Source organism: Stegodyphus dumicola, chromosome 1 (genome assembly GCF_044657685.1).
Source record: "Stegodyphus dumicola isolate Sdum_Otavi_A_Nest chromosome 1, ASM4465768v1".
Classification (NCBI taxonomy): domain Eukaryota; kingdom Metazoa; phylum Arthropoda; class Arachnida; order Araneae; family Eresidae; genus Stegodyphus; species Stegodyphus dumicola.
In genome coordinates, this window is record NC_140768.1 from 133,683,100 (window position 1) to 133,706,602 (window position 23,503).

A 23,503-nucleotide genomic window follows, 5' to 3' on the forward strand; every position below is an offset into this window, starting at 1 on the left:
AGTTGTGACCGATTTTCTTATTATGTTTTTCAATTACTCGCGCGTAAAACTAAAGTTGATGTATAATAGCGTTGTGTAAAGACTTAAATATTGTAAAAAGTTATTGTATAAATTTTATTTAAAACATTCTAGCAAGAAAGAAGTTTTAGTCTGAAAGACTTTTTGAAATGTAGTATTATTTCAATGTAGAAAGAATTGGCACTTGCTTTGAAAAGAATAGAAGTTAACAATGTACTACTAATGTATGTTTTCAAATGTGTAAAATTAACGGCATGTTGATATGTTCTTGTATACATGTGAACTGTTATTTTGAATGTTAAGAAATACCGTGATATGGTAAAAGTGAAAGTAATGTTAAAAATTTGTTATTCGTGTGACTGTAAAGATTAAATCATGGTGAATATGTGTTAAAGGTTGAATGATGTAGTTAGGCTCTCTGACGCTACACTTTAGAGTTAGCCACTTTCAGAATAGTACCTCAGGGTTTAGAGTTGAAAGTAGGGTGTGTTAAGAGGTCTCGTATGTTGAATTTTAACACGTTAGTGTTTTGATTGTAGGAGGAAGTGTGGCACACGTAGACAGAAACACATACGTGTTTGGTGTTCTTTTACAACACATGTCAGAGAGCACGGGGAGAGATAATTAAAATAGTCATGAATGAAATAAGAATGTTAAGAGAAGTATATTCTATATGTTAATTGCAATGTCATTCTGTAACATTTCATTAAACTAGTTTTCCTTCCAGATCTCTGGAAGGAACCAGAATTGAATAAAGCTCCTGTTTAGATGCAGTACAGATGAAAAAAAAAAAAAAAAAAAGATTGTTGTATATCCCGGGAGCTGCTATTGTAACAAATTTCTTTCTTTTAAATTTTCTAGTTTCTAGCTAAGTTATGATTGTAAAAGGTTGGCCTCGCGTTAGTTTTTAGAGCTAAAAGTTTTCAACAAGGTCGTTTTAGACCTCAGTTTCAAACAAATTAACTCTGGCGAGAAGTATGTAAGGATCTTAAGTTTTACTAACGTTTATTTTATTTTAAATCTTTGCTATCACTTCTTATTTTCTACTTCCGGCCAGAATTATAAGCGTGAAGGATTTTATGCAAAGTTGTCTGGCGAACGCCAAGTATTTAAGTGTGGCCTTTTTGCCAAGCAGGAGAGAGGAAGCAGTGAGTTCGAAGCAGGCCGCTTACCTTAGAAGTTACGCAGTTGCTATTTGCCTTCCAGGCCAGAGGTTTTAATCCTCTTGATAAATTAAACGTATTGTAGTGTTCACAGTCTCTGTGCTACATATGCTTCCTGTTATTATAAGGCCAATCTTATTCTAAAGTTAAATTAGAGTTTAGTTTTATTTTTATACCTTTTACGTTAGACCCCGAGTGGAGGGTCATTGTATTCCGAAGTACGGAAGTCATTGTATATAAAGAAAAATAAAGGGTCTTGTATACCCTTCGTCTGTATCCTGTCTACTTACTACAATTAGTGAACATAGCTTTAGTAAGCTCTCTGTTCCTAGTCAGGTCATTGTATGTTTCCGAAGAAGGTTAGAAGAAACATTGAACCTGATAAAGCTATCTTATGGTTATTATTTGGCTCAATGTAAATTTAATTATAATGAAAAACTTTGAAATACGTTTAGAATTATCAGAAAAAGTTATGTAGAAACACGAACTGAGGAAATATAATAGACGAAAGTTCCAGTCGGTTAACTCGATGTAAGACTGCTACGAATCTTTGATTTATAAAACTTCATATTATGTAACAATTATGCAATCATATAGCTACATCCATTGGAATGCTTATCTTCCAAACTAATTCAAGATCAAGTCACTTTCTTTCTGACATGTCCATGATTAATTTCTTAAAATATTTGACCTGAAAATTTTGTGACTTTAAAATGTGCTATTTTTCTCTTAGGGTTGCGGACATCATGGCTTATTACGGCTTGCAAATTAATGTGTCCAACCTGGGCGGTAATCCCTTTCTCAACTTCTTCTACCTAGCTCTAGTCGAAGTACCTGGATTTATTTTCAGTTGGTTTTTTATGGAATGGTATGGAAGAAGATGGTGCTCTGTCTCGTCGCTCATTGTCACTGGATTGGCATGCTTAGTTCCTGTAATATTATCTCCAGGTTTGTGAAATTAATTCAAATGTACATTTTGTGAAATTAATTCGACATCATTCTTCTTATGCAACACTGATGCTCCGCCAGTAATTCTAACATAATACAGCACTTTACATTAATACCATCATGTAACGCTCACAACAGGATAAAAATGCCATATTACTTTTCCCACTATTTTCCACCATGTCGCATTACTTTACTGCAGTCGCACTTCTACAGAAGCTAGTTGTTCAACACCTTAACAGGAAATTAATCCTCAAACCAGGCAAACGCCGCCATCTACCTAGGCAGAGTTAACCAAGCACTCTGGATCTACTGCTTCATGCTACGAGTATTAGAACCATGCACGCGTATAATTAACCGCCTGATGTATTAAGAACTTTTTCAGCAAAACAACGTAGTTTTCTCCAATCTTCAGTAGTTATATTAACATGTTTTCTTGCCCACATTTGCAAGCTATAATCACTTTCTAGGAAAATAATGGATTTTTTTGGTATATTTGCTGTTAAATGTGGAAGTTTATGTCGTATTTTCCCATATGGGATATAACTGATATTGCCCTCATGTGGTACTCACTACAGCTTCTGCTCTTCCAAGTAATGAACTAAACAGAGCTCACGATCCACTGAACTCATTCCTCGACTAACTCTGTGTGAAACCTAAAACTGACCTCTATATTTTTATTTTTCGGGCCAAGTTGGATATTTGTAGAGCCTATACTGTGAACACGTTGACTAAGCTGACTCACTGCAGCCAGCAAAATAGAAAATTCATGTATTTAGTATATTTCATGTACTTATTTATGCAAATGAAATGCCTATTCTTCTAAAGTCGTTAAAGCAGGACGCCTGTATTTTGTACATACTTTTACACTGAAGACTAGAATTGTAGCTGCATGAAAGTGAGCTCACACTTATGGCGTTTTGTAGGTATTGGATAGAACATGCTTTGCGCGTCTGTAGTCACAATTAATTAGCATTTAATGTATTTCAGATGCATTGAACAAATTAAACAAATTGAAATTCCTTTTTATTAGTCTAGTTGACGTCATTATTGGACAGATAATGCTCACATAAACATTGACAAAGTTATTGATATTTGGTTGAAAATCAGTGAATTTATCTTAAATTCCCTACTATCCTTTTCCCTTTTACATTCAATTTATCAGCAGAATCCCCTTATAAGGAAATAAATACTCCCTAATATACATGATATGAAATTGTATTATGACCAATACGATTTTAAATGATTCAAAAATGCATGAAATTACACTGTGCTGAATACGATTCTAAATGAATTGATAAGTGACTTACCGATGAATATTTTTTCCAGTGATGAAGTGAAATTCGAAGGTAATATATGAATTCTAGTTTAAAAATCAAAAGTTAATCTGCCATTCAATCCACTATTCTCTTGTAAGTATATGAGTCAATGAAATATGTCGTGCAAAACTGTTTTACAGATGAATAGTGCAAGCAATTAAATTACTTTACCCTAACACACTTTTTAAAAATATTTCCTGAGATATAAAAAATGGAAAATGATGATAGAAAAAAGATGATATTAGAATTAACAGAGTTCGAACCAAGTAACTGCTAGGGTACAAAAGTAAAAGTCATATAATTATCGTTTAAAATATACTATTAAATGCTGAAGCTGAGCAGTGTTTTAGCTGATGGGTTAATAACTAAAGCTACAAATGTTTAAGTTAATTAAAGCTATTATTGTTACCAATAGAATGTTGATTCCAGGCAGATAAATGCAACAAGAAACTTATCGTTAAATAATGCTACTTATAAGAAAATGAAAATGTATTATCTGAAACTATCTTGCGATTGGAAGAAACAATTCAGATATATAACAATGATTGCTCTTATCATTGTCAGACAACAATTTCCTGAAATAAAGCATCAACAAGTGGCAGTTTTTTTTAATGTTATTTAAATTTTTTTTATCTATTAAGATAGACAATAAATTATCGGCAATTTGAATTTAACATAAGCAGCGTTTTCATTTAATAAACCATTCTTTTGAACTAGGATTCTCTTATTATTCTTTGCATTCTTACATTGTGCGATGAAATAATGTTAGCGGTCCAGTCCAAACATATAAATATTATCCTCTTCAAAAGTGAATATTAATTATTCATCGTAAATAATTTAAATACATTTTATTATTTAATAAAGAAGTTTCGAAAAAGTTTTGGCTGTTTATTCGATTTCCATTTTAATAGTTACGCAACCAGACTCCTGAAGAAGCTAAAATGTAAATTCACCAGTAAGTGTGTGTGTGTATATAATACTATAAAGATACTTACGTAATAGCTCAACCATCTTGCAAAATTCGCCAAACTTTTCAAAAAGTCACAAACAATAGAAACTGTAAGCATAAAATGTTGATTGGTCTTTAACAAACAATGTTGCTGTTCTCGTATATGTTCTGTTTGTTGTATTCCAAGTTCCAATGGTTTCTACAGACAAACCGTAATATTTTTTATCTTAAATTCAATTTTTAAAATATGTATTTTGGGAATTAGCGTGAATTGTAGGAACTACAGTAACATTTCTGCAGAACTACAGTTGCCGAAAACTGCTTAAGAGAAAAATAGTTTTCAAGCTGTTTTTAAAGTGATAGTTACGAAATTTCCAACAGAACATAATATTAATAATAATTAAATGTCCGAACACATGTATTTTTTAATTTATTTGCACAAATCTTGTACTAAATATTTAAACATAGACTTCAAATTTTTGTCTAAAATATTATTTTTTCTCTATTATTTAGCCTCACTTGTAAAATAAATATCGTCAAAAGATTGCTTGTAATAAAATAATTCGTTCAAAACGTGTTAATCAGTAGCTCACATAATATTTCGGACACTACAGATTTTTGTTGAAATGTTTTGGTAAATGTTGTTTCTTGTTAAGACTTTTGTTTTAAATTAAAATACACCACAAGACTTACTGTCTGCGCTGTGTAATTTTAACTTTTTTAGCAAAATGCAACATTTTTATACCTGAAGTGAACATTGCTCAAAATTAACGACGATTTCGCTAGAAATTAAATAATTCATCTTTCTAAAGATGGCAAAAGTTTGCGAAATAGCTAAAAAATATACCTAATGTAAAACGTTTAACCATCTTTGATGTAATAAAACGACACAAACTGGGTGGAACTGTTCAAAATCTACTGAAGTCTGGACCATATCCTAAGTTATCACCAAGAAACCGCAGATTTATTTTAAGAAAAGTCGGACAAGACTGGCAGGCCTGATAGCGGTGCTACATGGAATTCCTTACGTTCTGGAAGATTCCTCCCGGCAGTCTTGCGTTAGATGGTGCTGAACGGAAGGCTGCGTGAGCAACGGCTGGAAGTCGTCGTTTGCGATCCGTTTCCAGAGGTAGTAGGATGAACGTGTATTCAAACGATGAACTGGTCGACATGCTGATCTTGTATGGAACTGCGGACTGCAACAGGCAAGCTGCTCGGCAGTTGTACCAGGAACGCTACCCAAACAGACATGCTTCACATTACACGACCTTTACAATTGTGAACAGAAGGTTACGTGAGACTGGTTGTTTAACGAAAGCTATACTGACTCGATAGCGAACGACGCGCAACTACGGCATTTGCGACCCTGCATTCCTATGTGATTACGAGTTGTCTCTGTACCACCTACACCCTGCAGATTTGTCGGTCTGGTAGTGAATCACCCTGTATAGAGTGAATTTCCTCAGGGGTCAATGTAGAGAGCTCTGCGCTGCTACTGGCTAGGATCTGTATTTAGGCAGTCTCGGCCACGGGGCTATACAAATTATGAACCTAGTGTTTCTGGAGGCTCCGGAAAGACACTTATTGGCAGACCTGGGGTCTGGCAAATCCTAGAGCAGATGGCTGTAGTCCACCCCGAAGACGCTGAGTAATGTCCCTTTGCGACGGGTAGCCCAAGTGACTGGCAGGTAGCAAATCATAGACAACGACCGATGACGCAAAAGCGATGCATCCTTCTCCAAGGTGCGAGGGCAGGGGTTCAACCCCTGTGCCTGGTTTTAAGGGGTGAGGGGACTTTTAGTGCACGGTAAAAAAAAAAAGTTCGCTCTTTACAGGCAAAAGTTTTGTAAAGTTACAGAAATCAAAAAGTTACAGAAGAATTTTCTGTAATGGCAACAGGTTGAAAGCAAACTGTAGCGGTAACAGCTGATTTGCTTGTAACATTACAGATAATGTTTCAGTAGCCGCACGGAAGAATCACGTGACTGACTGGAAATTAGCCAATCAGGAGAAAAGTGTTTGAAAGCTAGTTTCAGAAAAAAACATGGCTGAATGCATGTTGGTTGTATAGCGCAGGTAAGTAAGAAAATGTTTACGATTACTGCTTGAAATACTTTTTTGTTCATTTTATGCAGATTATTCTCATGCACTTTGCACTGTTATATGTAGTGAGTAAGTATTTAAACGTTTAAGCTTTGCGATTAATTAATATCAGTGTTCGTAATGTCTAATGAGTTGAAAGAGTGCAAAATATTTATTCCAAATGCAGATCTAATAGTAGTATTTTGTCATTGTGCATCCGATAAATTACGCCTTAAATTGCCCGTATTAGTATTTAAAACTAATTATTCCAAAATTTAATCACTGTTTGTGGTATATAATTGAAATGGTAATGTGGTTGTTGAAAGCAAAACTAATCATTTTAGCGTTCTTTTCCAATCGTCTGACCAAAGAACGTTTGACATCTTTTTCCCGGCAGGCCTTGCGAGAAACGTTTATATAAACACTTAGAATTCTGAATGTAATGTATATATTTTTTTGCTTACTAGGTTTAGTTTATTCTTTTTCTAGGATTGTCTAATTAGTTATACCTGGTTTATAATTCAGTCTAATATGTTTATGTACAAGTGTGTTATGAAGTAAAATTACAAAAACTTGAACAACGCGGTCGAGAATCTCGTTTATTCCTTTAGTGTAATAATATTTTTTTCAATGGTATTAATTTCTTACGAAAATATTATAATTCCAAAATGAAGTAATTATATTGATTAAAAATATGCCGTATCATACTTTTCGTAATGTTTTGTTTTACTAACTAGATGCAACTTAATTATTCCATATATTTTAATATACCAATATCAACAGGGGAAAAATGGAAATGACCTAAAATATTTTTCTAACAATTCTTTAAACTAATTATAAAACAAAACTAAAATTTTGTGCATTATTTCCAAAAATATCATTTCATTAATATTTTATAAATGACAACATATATTATATTGTATATATAACTACCATTGCATACTTATAAGTTTTAAACATTTAATGTAGAATTTATGTTGATTTTATTTTGCCCAGTTTTAATACAGTTTTGAAGTATGATAGTCTTGTTACTAGGATAGCATGAATCTATCTGCTAATACAAGTTTAATACATTTCTTGACAAATGTTTCTCTTATTCATGTAATATAATATATAAATCATAAAATAAGTTTTCTTAAAAATAAATTATTATTGTTTATTGGAATTTAAAACAATTCTGTATCTGTATGTTATATTAAAAATAAAATAATAAAGAATTTTTAATGAAGCATTGATTTTAGCATTAACAATGTAAATATATATATATATACACACATGAATAAATGGAAATGCAAGCTACTTTTCCTAACAAAACCGCCCATGAATATATACTTCCCTTTAGGCTGATATCCTTTGCATGCTTTGCCATATTCTATCAATCCAAATGATGCAAATATGCAGAAAATTTTACTTTCTTTGAAAGTTAATACCGGAAATAAAATTCAGTGCATTTGTAAACTACATTAGTTCTCTTATAGCTTGGCATTTAATTGCCCAATGATTTACTAGTCCAAACTAAGGCAGAATTCAGATATCGTTCAAATAAAAGAAAATTAATAAGGTCTGATTTTTAGACGTATATATGAAGATTTACTTTTTTAAATAGTATTTTAAGTCAACCAAATTAATTTCAAATTTAAGTAAGTATTCATGCCTTTCAGTAGCATTATTTTTGATATCTTAAATTAAATAACTGAATCCAATATTTCTTGTTAATAAAAGAAAAACAATGGTATGAAAGACTAGCGAAGTGGATTTGCAAGTTCTAATTACGAAAGGTCCCATGCTTTAAGGGGTCATTTTTAAAAATACTTAATTAAAAAAAAATATTTAACGTAAAACTTCCAAACTTCACACATGTGGAATATTAATTCTATATATTTTATCTCATTCTTATTTTATTAATTAATTTCATAGCGTTTTGTGTGACACTAGTAGTAATTATTATGTGTGACACTAGTAGTAATTTTATGCTGTTTCTGATCTATATTTTGATTTTGTTATTAATTACGTTAGTTTACATAAGATTTAAAATTATGTAAGGTACAAAAACCTTCTGCATCTATTAATATATGCTGAAGTGAATGAAATTATGCCAGTGAAATTTTTTAAAATCAAAAACAAATTTCTGTGGAAAATTAAAGTTATAAATTCTAAATGCAAACAAAGGAGTGAATTTGAAAGTTATCAAATAAGCCAAAGTGTTGGTCATTTTTTCAGTTTTGCAGAAGAATTTTTATACTTTGCAGAATGGGAATATGATGTTTGGTTTTGTTAGTATTAATTATTACAACTGAATTATTGCAACTTACATTGCAACACGTAATTTAGCTTAAAATTTATTTGAACTTAATTTTCTAATTTATTTTGATCATGTGTATTTCATGTGTCATAAGTCTTTGAAATGAACTTAATTCTATTTATTTACACAATTTTTTTAAAGAAGAAAAGGTTACATTTGGTTTGCTTAGTTGCACACGAAGATACATACCGATATATATAGAGAGAGAGGGAGAAAGAGGAGTTATGTTTACTTGCAGACTTTTTTCTTCCTTTTTACTAATATTATAGTATGAAAATCAAGGGGGAAATTAAGGAATCAATTTAATTTTGAAGGATGCGATTACAATAAGATCATAACCAATCAAAAATATTCATGAATGAACTACTGGTAACTATCATAGTATTATTATTTAAAAGAAACCTACATTCCAATAAGAACGCTTAGTAACATAACCATTCAAGTTATCTGATAAAAGTAATTTTCATTCCTCCTTCCCTATACATTGAATTTCACTCTTAGTATTGCCCACTGCTACTCCCTAGACCTCAAAGCATTTAATGCATCTGGAACTGCAATTTGTGTCTTCTTCTACAGCATGCAAGTTATCACTGTTTATTTTGTACTTCCACGAGCAATGATCTTCAGAATTACCGTATTGCGTTGCATATCCCACCCCACCCAGCTTTAGAACCAGATTCTAAAAATTAAAAAAATATTTACATAATTTTCCCCCTTTTAATGCATTCAGAAAATGAATATCCCAAGATTTTAAAATGGATTTATCAATATAATGATTGTTTTCGTCATACTAACAAAGGCAAACTTTTGCACACTTAAGGCCCCGTTGAATCTTTCTCTTCTAACTGTTGAATATTATGTCAGCCTAATACAAACAATGATCTATGATAGTGAAAGCAAATACCAACTGCCATTCACTGTGCAATTTTGCCATATCAGCTGAATGTTTACCCTAGCAAGCATCGGACCACAACCTTCTCTAATTATTTATGTATGATCTGAGGCCTAAGGATTTGCAAGAACAACAATGAGAATGACAGAAGTTCAAATTATAAAGAAGAAATGAGATAACTTATTAGATGTTGCAATTATGTGTATTCTTATTGAAATAGAGGTTTCTTTTAAATAAATAATATTGTGATAGTAGTAGTTTATCCATGATTACTTTTCATTTGTTATATTCCTACTGTGACTGTGTCCTTTAGAAATTAAATTATTCGTTTAATTTTTCCCTCTTAATTTTCGGAAGATAAAATTAGTAAAAATAAGTGGGAATATGGCATCAAGAGCATTAGATATCCCAATTTTCTTGAAGCTGTTCACTATTATTGTTTCATCAATGCTAGGCCATGCACCCAAAATCCACTAGCAAATCAGTTAGTAAGATGAAAATGACCACTATGCGGACAAAACATTTAGGGTAACTTGTTTTGTGAGCGCCTTAAGGAAGACAAACATTACCTAAATCTTTAAAACATATTCAGAATCCTGTGCTAAAAGAAAGCTAGGGGGAAAATGTTGTCCGAGTCCCAGTGATTCCTTTGGACGAATATGTAATATTGTTTTAGAAATTTAAGGTAATAAATATAATATTTTTCGAATGCTAAAACAGTTCGAGAAATTTATTCAAGTTCTGAATTCTGAATATAAGTATACTGTATATTATATTTAATAACTATGGTGGCTTCATTTATGAAAATATTTGAATATTGGCTGTTTTTGTACAATGAACCTTCTCTAAGCTAGCTATACGTGATTCCTGAAAATTTTGATTAAATGATAGTGGGCATCCTAGAGAAGTTATGTTTACTAATTAGTTATTTTATGAGGAATGCTGGTTAAATTTAAAAAGTGATTGACTGAGGTAGCTTGTCGTGATGAGACGGTTCAATGTAATCCAATTTTTTAAAGAATTTAAGCTGTTCTTAATTAATTAAGCTACTATAAAGAAATATGATTAAAAGTGTTATATAAGCACATGTTTAAAACATCTATTAAAATAATTTTTATAAGCTTTTTAAGAGCATGATTATGATTTTAAAAGAAATGTTTTTTTTTTCTTTATTTAGGAGACATGGGTTACAAAGAGGGGAAAACCATTCATTTTTTCCAAGCAGTCGAAACGAAGTTTTATGAAATGTTTATTAAATTATATTATGTTATTTTTAAATTAATTCTTTTTTCAGGTTTTATGTAAAGTTCATGAATTAAGTAATAAATTATTTTTACTTCTGTATTTTAATTAGCATATTATTTGCTTCATAGTGTTTCACAATAAAATTATAAATTCAATAAACTTCTTAATTAACATGCTGTAATATAGAGAGAGCATAAAATTTGTTTTCTGTTGTCACATGTTTATTTCACAATTTTGTATGCGAATCTCGAAATTTATAATAACTAGGAATACTTTTTAGTATCACTTTCGAAATGGTAAATATTAAGCTTAGATTTATTACATATTATGTTTGTAAAAAATTATAGGTAAAATTAAAATGCATTAAATTTTAAGCTAAACTGAAGTATTAATTTTAGAAATAAATTTCTTAAAGGCATAATTGTATTAAGAATTTTAAGGGAAACAAGGCTTTAAAAATTAAGGTCAGTTGGCAAAGTTTTATGCTTATTCAAAAAGCATGACATTAGGTTTTTAATGAAAGACTTCTATCTGTTAATTCAAAAGAAATTATTTGAAGGTAAGTAAAAAAGTTATGCATTATTTCAAACAATAGCAGACTGTTGACAAACACTGAGTGCAGATAAGAATAAAAAAATTAGTTAGACGTTGTAATTCAAGCCTATGAACAAAATTTGAATTCCTTGTAGTAACAAAATGAAGTTCATTGCTATGTTGAATTCTTTAATTTACTGAAAATGTCATTTTTTAGAAGGAGAGAATATATTTTTGAAATATGAAGAACAGCTGTTCTGAGTTCTTCATAGAAATATTTCGCAAAATGTCTTTTACTGTAATAATATGATCATATCAACATGCAACACGTTTACTCATATAAGTTAAATCTAAAGCAACATGTGTCTACTTTAGCTAAAATTACTAAAAAGAAAGTTCTAAAACATATCTTATTAACTGACACTAAAACATACTATTTTTTTCAGCTATTTTACAGGGCAAATATAAGGAGTAGCATATCAATTTGAACTTTTAAATTAATCAAAATGATAATATGAAAGGCCTTTCAATAATATCAGACATAAGTTTCTCTTCATAAAACAAAAATACTCTGCAACAGACTAATATTACTTTTTGAAAAAAGAACATTGCTGTTGAAAGCACATCTTTTAAATTAATGCTATTCTGAGGTCAAATTGACTAATTTAAAAAGCCAAACTATTATGCTTCACTTGCATATATCTGTATAATGATATACATATGCAGATATTGTTTTACTCAAAACATCTTGATTTCAATATATTTTATTATAATAAGCATCATTTTAGACAAAAAAATCTATTACTTTTATAAACATATCCTTTAGTATTATCTATGAAAAATATATTCTACACACATAATTACTTAATGGGATATTAGAAGGAAATAATCTGAAACCTTTACAGATACAACCATTGGAATTTTACGTAAGAAAAGTATCTTCTACTCACATAATAACTTGCTATAATAATACAAGCAAATAACCTGTAACGGTTACAGATATATCGTTTGGGATTTTACATGAGAAAAACATGTTCTTTTTACATAATTATTTGCTGTAATATTACACGCAAATAATCTGTAACCATTACAGATATATCGTTTGGGAATTTACATGAGAAAAATATGTTCTACTTACATAACTATATGCTGTGATATTACAAGAAAAAGATCTGTAACCATTACAGGCAAAACTCTTGTAATGTTACAAAGAAAACACCTGTTTCTGTTACTCAAATAACCCATGGCATCCCAGTTTCCATGAGTTTTCTTAGTAACCTTACAGATTTTTTTTTTACAGTGCGCCATTAAGTTGGCAAAAAGAGGAAATGCTTAAGTTGTTGTTGTTCTACCGTTATTACGCGGAAAAAATTGTTGAATCTGTCCCGAAGCGCATGAAAAATGCAATTTTAGCTAAATGATATTAAACTAAATACTGATTACCCCTTTATTTTCACGTTTTTATGAAATACAAACTGTTTATTCAAAGTGTCCGAATACTTACATGAGTTTATTATCAAAACTTATAAGGTATTTCTCCCATCTTCTTGGCGTGCATTCGTGGTGTAGTGGTCTTCACACTGGACGCGTATTCCAGATGTCTGTGGTTCGATTCTCGGCGAAGGTGTTGCATATTTTTCATCTTGCCTGCTTCCAAAAAATACCTAATGTCTCTACAAACTATTTTAACGTTTTCTTTTTCTTTTTTTTTCTCTTAACGTCAAAAGAGGCATTAGCTCAGAAGGGCTATTAGTCTCGAAACGAAATTTTTTGTCGAATCATTATAAACGACTGTATCAATTTTCAACTTGTTGCCACCAAATGTTATCGCCCTAGTTAAAGAAATTAAGTAATGGAGAATCTGCCTGAACGTATGTATGTTTCTCGCATTGTGAAAAAGAATGATACCTAGAACCATCAAATTTTGAATAACGTAGTCCTGCTCTCGAATATGGGCACCTAGAAGCCCGAATCTTGAACTTCGAATTTGTTTATTATCTATTTCATATTTTTTAAACGTTAATGAATTTTTGATCAAGAAACTCAACGATTTCAAATCGAGCAGTGGCATCATACTGTTCTGAATAAAATACTTCTATCTCCAGTGTGTGTTGCTTTTGAAATTCTAAAGATATGCTGTTTTTAAACATTTTTAACCCAAAGGGGCGTTAGCCCAAATGCCCTTGAAACGTGTATTTGTGTACGTGAGGGGGAAAAAAATTTAGGCGTAATAAAAAACCTGAAAGCTTTCAGATTTTTTTTTTTTTTTTTTTTTTTTTTTGAGTTATTTTTTAAACCAGAAACGTTTGAAATATTTTTTTTCAAAGCAATCACATTTAAAAACAGTTGATCAATAGTATATGTGAAAGAAAATTAAAGTCATTTTGCTAATATTTAGTAAGCAAATGTGAGCTACTGTAATAAATAATTTTTGGAATAACATGTCATTCATTCTTTTCATTTTATAAGAAACCGCCAAAGTGAGCCACAGTGTTACGTAAATGTACGTAACGTAATACGTAAATAATATATAAATAAATGTATATATATGCAGGCAAACTTTGCTCGTATTTGTTAAAATGACCGCTCATTATAGCAACTTTTCCATTTCAACGACCGGTGCCCATCTCTAAGGGATGAACGTGTATTAAATTCTCTTTTGATATAGAGATCATGTTATAATGTCCCTTACTTTCTGGGATACGACTGACTGTGTACCCGTATGTACCACAAATATATATTATACTGGGTAAAAATATGAAAAATACCACTTCCTAAGTAAATATATATGCCTTAAACTTAGATTATACTTTAATAGGTAATTTTCTACTAAAAATGTTTACTGACAAAATCTTGAAGCTTATTTTATCTTAGCGAGTGCGCCAGTTTCTGGATAGCATGTGCGTATTATCCAATACTCATAATTCAGATTTAAGTATTTTGTTTCCAATATGTTGTAGGGTTTATATTTATTTTAACTAACATTTATTTTAAGTTTAAACTATCTTTCCTGTCAAGCCTTACTTTCCCCTGGAACTGCCAATGCCAGAATATGTAAATTTGAGTAGAACGCGCAAGCATTCAAATTATCAGCGGAAGTATTCTGATTTAAATAGAAGGAAACGAGTTCGGTGTGAGATTCTCTTACTTAGCGAGCGCGGAGGTAGTTAGCGAGAATTGAAGAACCCCGCGTTGCGGCCTATGTGCTTGGCGGGAAGTAGTGGTCATCGTTCCAGTGAGCTTCAAGTCTGCTGAATTAGCAGCGGTATTGTAAAACGCGGTGAGTTAGTTATTTAGAGAGCCTCGTAGTTAGAATCTTGTCTTTATTTTCTTTTCAGGTTATTATTTTTATTTGACTGCCAAGTTGGCACCGTCTGTAAGCGTCAAGAGAACGCAATTGTAATTTATTGCGTTGAATAAAAAGGGACTTAAACCCTTCACAAACTTCTATCTTTTATACAAGTTTTCACAGTCACCTCTTGGTTGCGTGCAAGTTGGAGGCGCGCAACGTTATAATGTGTCTGAGCAGTTTGATTGAAACGCTAGTATTTTTATAATTGGAATGATATTTGTTTCCATTTCAGTATTCAAAAGAATCGAACTACTTTAAATATTTATGTAAAATATAGGTATATTTACAACTCTAGATTGTATGCCTAAATTTTATTTCCGTTCTCATTTAAGGCTATTTTCTATTTCCTTTTTAGATATACCATACGTTGCTGTAGTGGCTTCTCTAATCGGTAAATTCGGGGCCTCTGCTTCTTTCATGGCCGTCTACCAACAAAGTTCTGAACTTTACCCCACCACCATCAGATCCATTGGAATGGGTATGAGTGGGACATTTGCCGGTTTGGCTAATATCGTCGTGCCTTACGTTGTGTTCCTTGTAAGTAATCTAATTTTCTCTTCATAAAATCCGCAGGAATCTGACAATCACTATGAATGGTTATTCACTAGCTTTCAACCATTTTACTCTAGGGAGCCTTAAGTCTGGTATAGCAGATGATTTAGAAATATAAACTATACGAATGTAAATTCTGTTTCAAAAGAAAAATACTGGTGAACTGAAGAGGGGACTTCATTTGCAGTGCTGAAACACTATCTGCCAAACACATAAGGTGTTCCGGAGTGCAGTGGAACGGTGGCAATTGTGCCTAGATACTTAAGGGGGGCCACACTGAATTGTACTAATGTAGTTTCTATAATGCTAAATTTTCATGTAAATAACTTATGTTCCAGAATACAGCCTGTTTAAGAAAAAATGTATAGAGACTTAATAAACACCCTGTATTTAAAATTGGTATTTTTTCCATATCACAGGCGCAAACCTCGCCAAGTAGACTTTATTTGGCGACAATACACAGTATACACATAAAAATATTAATAATGCTGCAAATCTTGCCAAGCAGGCTTTATAGAAACAACATACAGTATACACACAAAAAATGTTAACAATTATTAATTCTAAAAATATTTTACTGTGGAGGCAAAGCATTTTAATACCGTTTAATTTTTTTTCAAATGGCTCTTTCATTTCCCTTCTCCACAAAATTGTATCATTTTGAAATGTTAGAAACTTTCCTTTTCCAGTTTTTCAGTGCAGTATGATTTCCGCGAATATGAATACATTATAGTTCCTTTTCAAATATTTTTCTTAATTACTTCTAATATAGAACTCATGGATCGGTTTTTCACCTTCACAAGGAAACATACATTTGTTTCACGACAAACTCTACCAAAGATCCCCTATTGTGGAAGAATCCGTCCCGTATTATTTTTGCACTTCGTGAACGTACTTTCATCCACTTCAACGATCATACCAGGTCCTCCTATTTTCCGTTCTTGACGTTTAAGCAAAGAATCCACACAAACCTAGCGCATATAGTTACTCCAGTCCACAACTGTTCCGTGACCGATTTTCAACTGCTTTTCACACCATTTAACTGACGTTAATTCTTCGCTCTAACCATAAATAAACCTCACACAGTTCAAAAAACTCAATGACTCAAGTCATGTACCTTTCAGGATACTTCTTCTGCTGCGAAAGTTGAAAGGCTGTAGCGCCCATGGAGGTAAGACACCTTCCTACCGCCATGGCAGCGCCACTGAATTTAGTCTCAAATACCATTTCATTTCATGATTATTATCAGAGGTAGCAATTTTAGGCAAAACGCTTTTCCGTTGAAAGAATATTACAAATTCTTCCTCTATCCTTGGCAATTCCCCAATTTTCATTGATTTTCCATCCATTTTTGACGTATTAAGGAAAAGACATGACTCACAAAAAATTACCGCAATTGTTTCGAAATGTGGCGGTTGTATCATTTTTAGCGATTTCATCGCCTCCGTCGGTGAAATGGAAAAGTACTAGACGGTGGCACATGCTTTGCCAATTTTTTTCCCTTATCTGAGACGTGCTTGCACGCTTATAAACTAATTAACTGCCACCGCCTTGAGGCAATACTCCACAATACTGGTTAAAGTTTAATAATCTAAGTACCAATTATACCTTCAAGTTTCCAGTTTTAGAGGAAACGAATTTATTCTTGCAAACTTATATTTAAAATTTTCAAAACTGCATTGATATTCGGCTAATAAGTTAAATTGTAAAATTATTTATCAATGAGAAATATTAGATACAAAAAAGAGGCTATAAATTAAGATTAGATTGTTGATAAAATTAAATACTTGAAGCTCATAAGCATCTAATACTTTGCAGGCTATTTATGGCAAGTATCTCCCCTACCTCATCATAGGGATGGTGTGCATCCTGGCAGGAATCAGCGCTACTTTCTTGCCAGAAACCCTGAATGAAATCTTACCTCAAACCATCTACGATGCAGAAAAGTTTGGAAAGGATCAAAAGTTCTTCTCTTGCGGAGGGTAAGTGCGATTATGAGTTTCACGTTTTCATTATTTAAATCGGGTAGAGACTTTTATACATTTAATATAAAGCAGTAAGAATTTTCTTGAGTATACTTTAAAAAATGTGTGTCGTAGACATCACATGACCCTTCGGCCTGTTTAATTATATAATTTTTTTCTGTACTTCATTTAATCTTATTTCCTTGAATTATTCTAACTTGAATAACAAATTCGACAAATAGAAAATGACATAAAAAATTTTGAATTTTTTAAATTAACTATTTGGGTCAATTTTTGTCGAACGGAATGCGAATTTCTCATAATTTTATTTTTTCATAAATAACAGAAAACTTTCCCAAATATATATAAATATATAAACAGCAACCAAGTGAAGACGCAAGAGAAACACGCGGATGTGGAAAATAAAACAGACAAATCGACAACCTTGAATTCGGTGTAGATTTTGTGAAATTTCAATCGATTTTGAGAGCAAAACGGGTCCCCCTTCATCAGGAGCAAAAATTTCTGCAAAAGCGAGAACTGCGATACTGAAGTATACTGTATTGTACTGGGTTTCTATTTCCGGAGCAATATTTCCCAGGCAGGCAAAGAGTTCCACGCGGAGCCTGGTATTAGAAAATTCTTTATTGAGTGTCGCCTGAGGGGAGATAAAGCAATACGGCGCAATCTTCGCCTGGGCTCAGGAGCTGACGCGAGCTTTTTGCAACACTGGTCCAAACAAGAACAAGTCCAAAGAAAGTCCGTAAGATGCTCGTAGCCTGCTGGCGCGTCACTGTGATTGGTCGAAATCTAGTTGGAATGCTTTTCAGAATAGATGATGGGAGAAGATACACACGGAGTGTAAACACAGAGTACTTACGAGTGAAATTGATTATTGGCTTGCCTAATTAAGTGTGCAGCATAAGGTCGGATGTGCAAATCGTCCGGGATGATTTCATAGTTCAAAATATCCGCAAAGTTAGCTGTATTGTTGATCTCTGCTTTCCTGAAAAAGTTTCCATTTAGCTTGATTAAGTAGTCTTTGATATAATCAATACGAAGTTCGCGATGTAAATCTTCATTTCTAATATAGTCATGGTTCTCAGGATCTATTTTGCAGAACTTTCAGTCCGTGAATTTCATTTGGCTTAGCACTTGCCCGGGCGGGAAGGCATATGTGATAGCAGGCCTAAATAAAATTGCAGTTTAAAGCCTTCTTTTGCGTGCAAGGTTTAATCCAAAGTCCTTAGAAAGTAGTGGGTAAAGATTTTTCATAATGGCGTACGCTTTTACACATGCACTCTTTATGTGTGCATTCCAGGTAAACGATCGGTAAGTCCTAGGTATTTTGCCGTATTTACAGTAGGGACTGTTTTCCCGAAGAGCGTAAGATTACAGGTGAGGGGGTCTGTGGTCTTGAATTTTCTGATAACTAAAACTTTTGACTTCTCCGGGTTGATCTGAATTTTCCATCGTTGACACCATGCTTCAATATCAGGAATAATCTACTGAATCTTTTCCAAGGCGTGGTTTGGTCGTCTAAGACTTCGCGATGATGGCGGTGTCATCCGCGTAGCATGCTAACATAATATTATGGTCTTGTATAAATTTTGGGAAGACATTTACGTACAAAATATAAAATATTGGTCCAGGGATACTTCCTTGTGGGACACCAGCGTAAATTTGATGTGGGTTTGAACTGGAATCTCCTTGCCGCACTGAAAAAGTCCGGGAGTTCATTCATGAGGATGAGAATAATTTCCCGAGGAAAATTCAAATTGATGAGCTTAAAAATAAGTCCTCTATGCTAGACGCGGTCAAATGCTTTTGCCACGTCTAGCATGAGGATAGCTGCACTATTTTTGTTATGTAAAGCCGCTCTGATATATTCAGTGATTCTGACTAACTGATGAGAAGTGGATAGTCCTATTCGAAAACTATGTTGTTCATCCGCCAGAATATCGAGGAAAGGTTTAATTCTATTGTAAATTATTCTTTCAAGAATCTTTCCCAGTGTCGACAGGAGGCAAATTGGTCGGTAACTGGCCGGTTCATCGGGAGGCTTGCCTGGTTTTTGTATCAGAAAAATGTTTGCATGCTTCCACGGGGTGTGAAAATATGAATGCGTCAAACAATCATTGTAGATGATAGTCAGCTTGGTAATTAGACAGTGGTGGAGGTTCTTCATTATTCTGTTCGTAATTTTATCACTTCCAGGCGCCATTTTGGAGTTGGTGTGCTTGATGATATCTCTTACTTCTAAAGGAGTAGTGAGCTTAATCCTGTTGTTCGGAGTGCTAATCTCAAGCCATTCTTGAACAAAATTGTCAATATCAGAGTCATTATTATTCGGAATTGCATTCGGGGTGAACTGCTCACTCAGATGCTTTGTGTCCGCTTTTTCCTGATTTGTGCATGCAAACCGTGTGTTGTTTTGATTGACTGAGAGTGGTGATAGACTCTTTTCAGGTTCCGGGCGAAGTTCCAGAATGAACCGTCATCCAGATTTAAATTGTTTATTTTATAGCTCCATACTTAGTTTCGGTGTTCACTGATGAGAGCTTTAATCTGCCTTGTGAGTCTATTTATGTCCGTCTTAATAGCCGGATTCCAATCCTTACTGTACTGTTTGCGAAATCTGTTCCGTTGAGTAATAACTACTCTGATAAGTGCCAGGAAGTGTGTCGTGCAGGTAATTGTTCTCTACTTCTGTTGTTGCATTTTGCAGGAATCCTGAAGTTTATCGGTAAAAATTTTTACTGCAGCGTCAATGTCTGGTTTAATCTTAAGAGAGCCTAAACTGAATGTCGATCTACTAGCGATATTGTGAAATAGGTTCCAGTCCACTATTTTCTTTGGAGTTGGATTTGTCTTGGGAGCACCACCTATTCTAGCTATAACAGGAACGTGATCTGATCAGTAATAATGATCTATCATTAGTATTACTGATGATTCAGTAAGCGCCTCAAGGGAAATAGAAATATTATCTGTTGAGAGAAAAAAGTCCAGAATACCCTGACTCTGGCCTGGAACGCTTGAGCAGTAAGCGGTTTCTTCAGGGATAAATAAATAAACTGGGTAATTATATATATACACTCATGTCCATAAATTAAGGATAATTCGGAGTCACACGGAAATCGAACCCTAAAATAAATATATCACCTGTAAAATCACTACACACATCTTCAAGAATCATATGCAAATTTCAGGAAGTAACTAGATAACACCGATGGTACGTCACAATGACGAGAGTGTAAGAGAGTGATATATAAGGAATACAGGCAAAGAAGTAAAATTGTTCGCAAGCGCTTTATAAGCATTTCAGTGTAATAACCGAATAATTATGACACAAAGGACGCATTTGGATGATTTTTTACGTGGTAGAATTATCGGCCGTCTGGAATGTGGGCGTACCCAACTGGAAGTATCAGACGAACTTGGAATTGCCCAGAGTGTCATCTCCAGGCTTTGGCACGATTCCAAGATGATGGTAATGTGAGTAGACGTTACAGCACAGGTCGTCCCAGAGTTACAACGCCGAATGAGGACCGGTATTTGACAGTTACTGCCAAAAGAAACAGGCGGAGCACAGCCTCAGAACTGTCTCGTCAGCTCTCTTCAGCCACTGGTACGACAATTTCAAGGCAGACCGTGTACAGACGCTTAGGGCAGATTGGTCTATATGCTCGTAGACCTGTCAGATGCGTTCCACTTACTGCAACTCACTGTCGCCTGCGGTTAGCCTGGAGTAGAGAGCATGCATTGTGGACACCGCAACAGTGGGCTTGTGTGATGTTTTCCGACGAGTCCAGGTTTAGCTTGCAGTCTGATTCTCGCCGGACTTTCATATGGAGAGCTCCAGGTACCTGTTACCACCAAGAAAACATCATTGAACGACACCGTTACGGTGGTACAGGAGTGCTCGTTTGGGGTGGAATTATTCTGGGTTCCAGAACTGACCTGCATCTTCAAATTGGAACCATGACAAGCCACATCTATCGGGACGTCATTCTGGAACAACATGTGCGCGTACAATTTGTGTTTATGGATGACAACGTCCGTCCTCACCGTGCAAACATCGTAAGTGAATACCTTCAAACTGAGGATATCACCCGTATGGACTGGCCAGCATTCTCACCGGACTTGAATCCAGCAGAGCACGTGTGGGACATGCTTGACCGACGATTTGCAGCCCGTCAACCTCCTCCTACATGTCTACCGGAACTTCGGAGAGCATTGCTTTTTGAGTGGTGTAATATCCCCCAAGATCAGATCGATAATTTGATACTCAGCATGCCTAGGCGTTGTAAGAACTGTATTGCATCGTCTGGGAGACACACAATGTATTAACAATCGTACGAACCATGTAATATTGGTTTTTTGTAAAAAGTTTTTTTTTTTTTTTTTTTTTTTTGTAATTTGCTGCAGGGAGAAAAAAATCTCTGGAGCGGAAAAAAAAATCGCTGGAGGAAAATTTTTTTAATAATATCAAATATATAGCATCTTTTTTTGCTCTTTACCTTTTGTTTAATAAATAAGCTTTATAAATAAGTCAAATTTGTTTTGCTTCTAACTCTTCCTTTGCCTGATTTTGCATTATCCTTAATTTATGGACATGAGTGTAGTTATGAATTACCCTGCCATTTCTGTTTGTACTGTAACAGCCCCAGTCCACAGGTTTGGAGTTCCAGTACCCCCCGATTATACAGGGTTCTTGACTGAGAAGCAGTTCATCAAGGTTATTGTCCGTCAATTTAATGTCTGAAGGGTTATATATTGCACAAAAGTTAATTTTTCCAAGCTTGGGAAGCTTTACTTGAACCTTCACCATTTCAAACGCCTTAGAGTTGTCTGTTTTAATCAAACAGGCCTCATACGACCTTTTCACATACAGTGGTGGCTCGTGGCTAAAATTAGTGGGGGTGCTGTTCCAAAAAAATTTAACCTTTGTTTTAAAATTATGTAAAAGGAAACAAACATGTATAAAAAGAAAATTTATTTTGAAACTTCATGAAATCTTACAAGAAAAAATTTAAATATTTCTTAATTACTTAAACAAAATTATTACAGTTCAATCTTTGTCTAGTCATTTAAAAATGAAATCCATTCCTCTTGTTTTAATTTGCGCGAAAAATCAATGATTTTCTCCTTGATCTCTGCATGACACTGAGAAAATTTTTCTTTATTGAAAGCAATGCAAGCGCATTTAGTCTTTCCGAATTCCTAGTGCTTCTTAGAAAAGTTTTCATTCTTTTCAATGTTGGAAAGCAGCGTTCTGCCTCTGATGTAGTCATGGGAACTCTCAAGAGAATTTTTATCAGTTTCGTAATTTCACTAAGAACATCATCTAGATTGTTTTCGAAGATAAATTTCAGTAGCTCAATTAATTTGCAGTATTCATGGATATCAGACCTACAATAGAATACTTTTCGTTCAGTTTCAAGCTTTTCTTTGCCAATCATTGGATATGCTTCAGTGGTCAGTACTATTTCTTCTGTAGAATGTTCATTCCTAAAACTAAGCATTTCTTTTTAAACAATTTAGCAGGTGCTAAGTGTTTAGTGGAAGAATATCTGTGCATTATAACATAAAGTCACATATTTCCTTATCTTCTGCCATCAGTGAAAAATTCTTAAGTACTTTGAGTTTCTTAATTCTAAAATAGCAGTTTTGAAAACTTTAAACACACTAATTTCTCTGGATTGCATTTAGTTGTATATTATTTCAACATGAGGTATCTGATAAAAAAAAAATCTTTAACCAAAACTTGAAATTATCATCATTTAGATATTTTAAAATTCCGGTTGCTTTTGCAATAGTTTGATCTGCATTTGATGTTGACTGAATTTCAGTAAGGCAATTTTTTAAAAGTTGCAAATTTTCATGAACTCTGTTTATGGTCCGTATGATGAAGTTCTTCCTTGTGAAGGAATACCACACGCGAGGAGTAAAAAGAAATCACGTTTTCAGCAACATGCCAGAATTTCGGCACTGCAAGAGCGACAGCGCTCTTCTCCCTACCCGGCTCGCGTGCTGTTTTCTGTGTGCGCATGCGCAGAACAGCCAAACACCACGTTGCTGGAACTGTGAAGCGCGTAGTTCCAAACAAAGACTTTCGTACCTTTTTCACAAAGTGGGGAATGGCTACTGACTGATTATGTATTGTAAAAGTATAAAGAAAGAATT

General features: G+C 33.6%; 1 protein-coding gene across 3 annotated transcripts in view; it reads left to right on the forward strand.

The window, feature by feature from the left end:
* LOC118179349 (organic cation transporter 1-like) overlaps nt 1-23,503 on the forward strand; it is a 225,317-nt gene that overhangs the window by 188,265 nt on the left and 13,549 nt on the right. For 2 of the 3 annotated variants that reach the window (XM_085820863.1, XM_085820858.1), the window contains exons 7-9: nt 1,915-2,129; nt 15,157-15,338; nt 17,172-17,335. In XM_085820863.1, coding sequence (XP_085676989.1) covers nt 1,915-2,129; nt 15,157-15,338; nt 17,172-17,335 — 561 coding nt within the window. The remainder of the gene's footprint in view (nt 1-1,914; nt 2,130-15,156; nt 15,339-17,171; nt 17,336-23,503) is intronic. The other variant, XR_015042199.1, reaches the window with a different exon arrangement.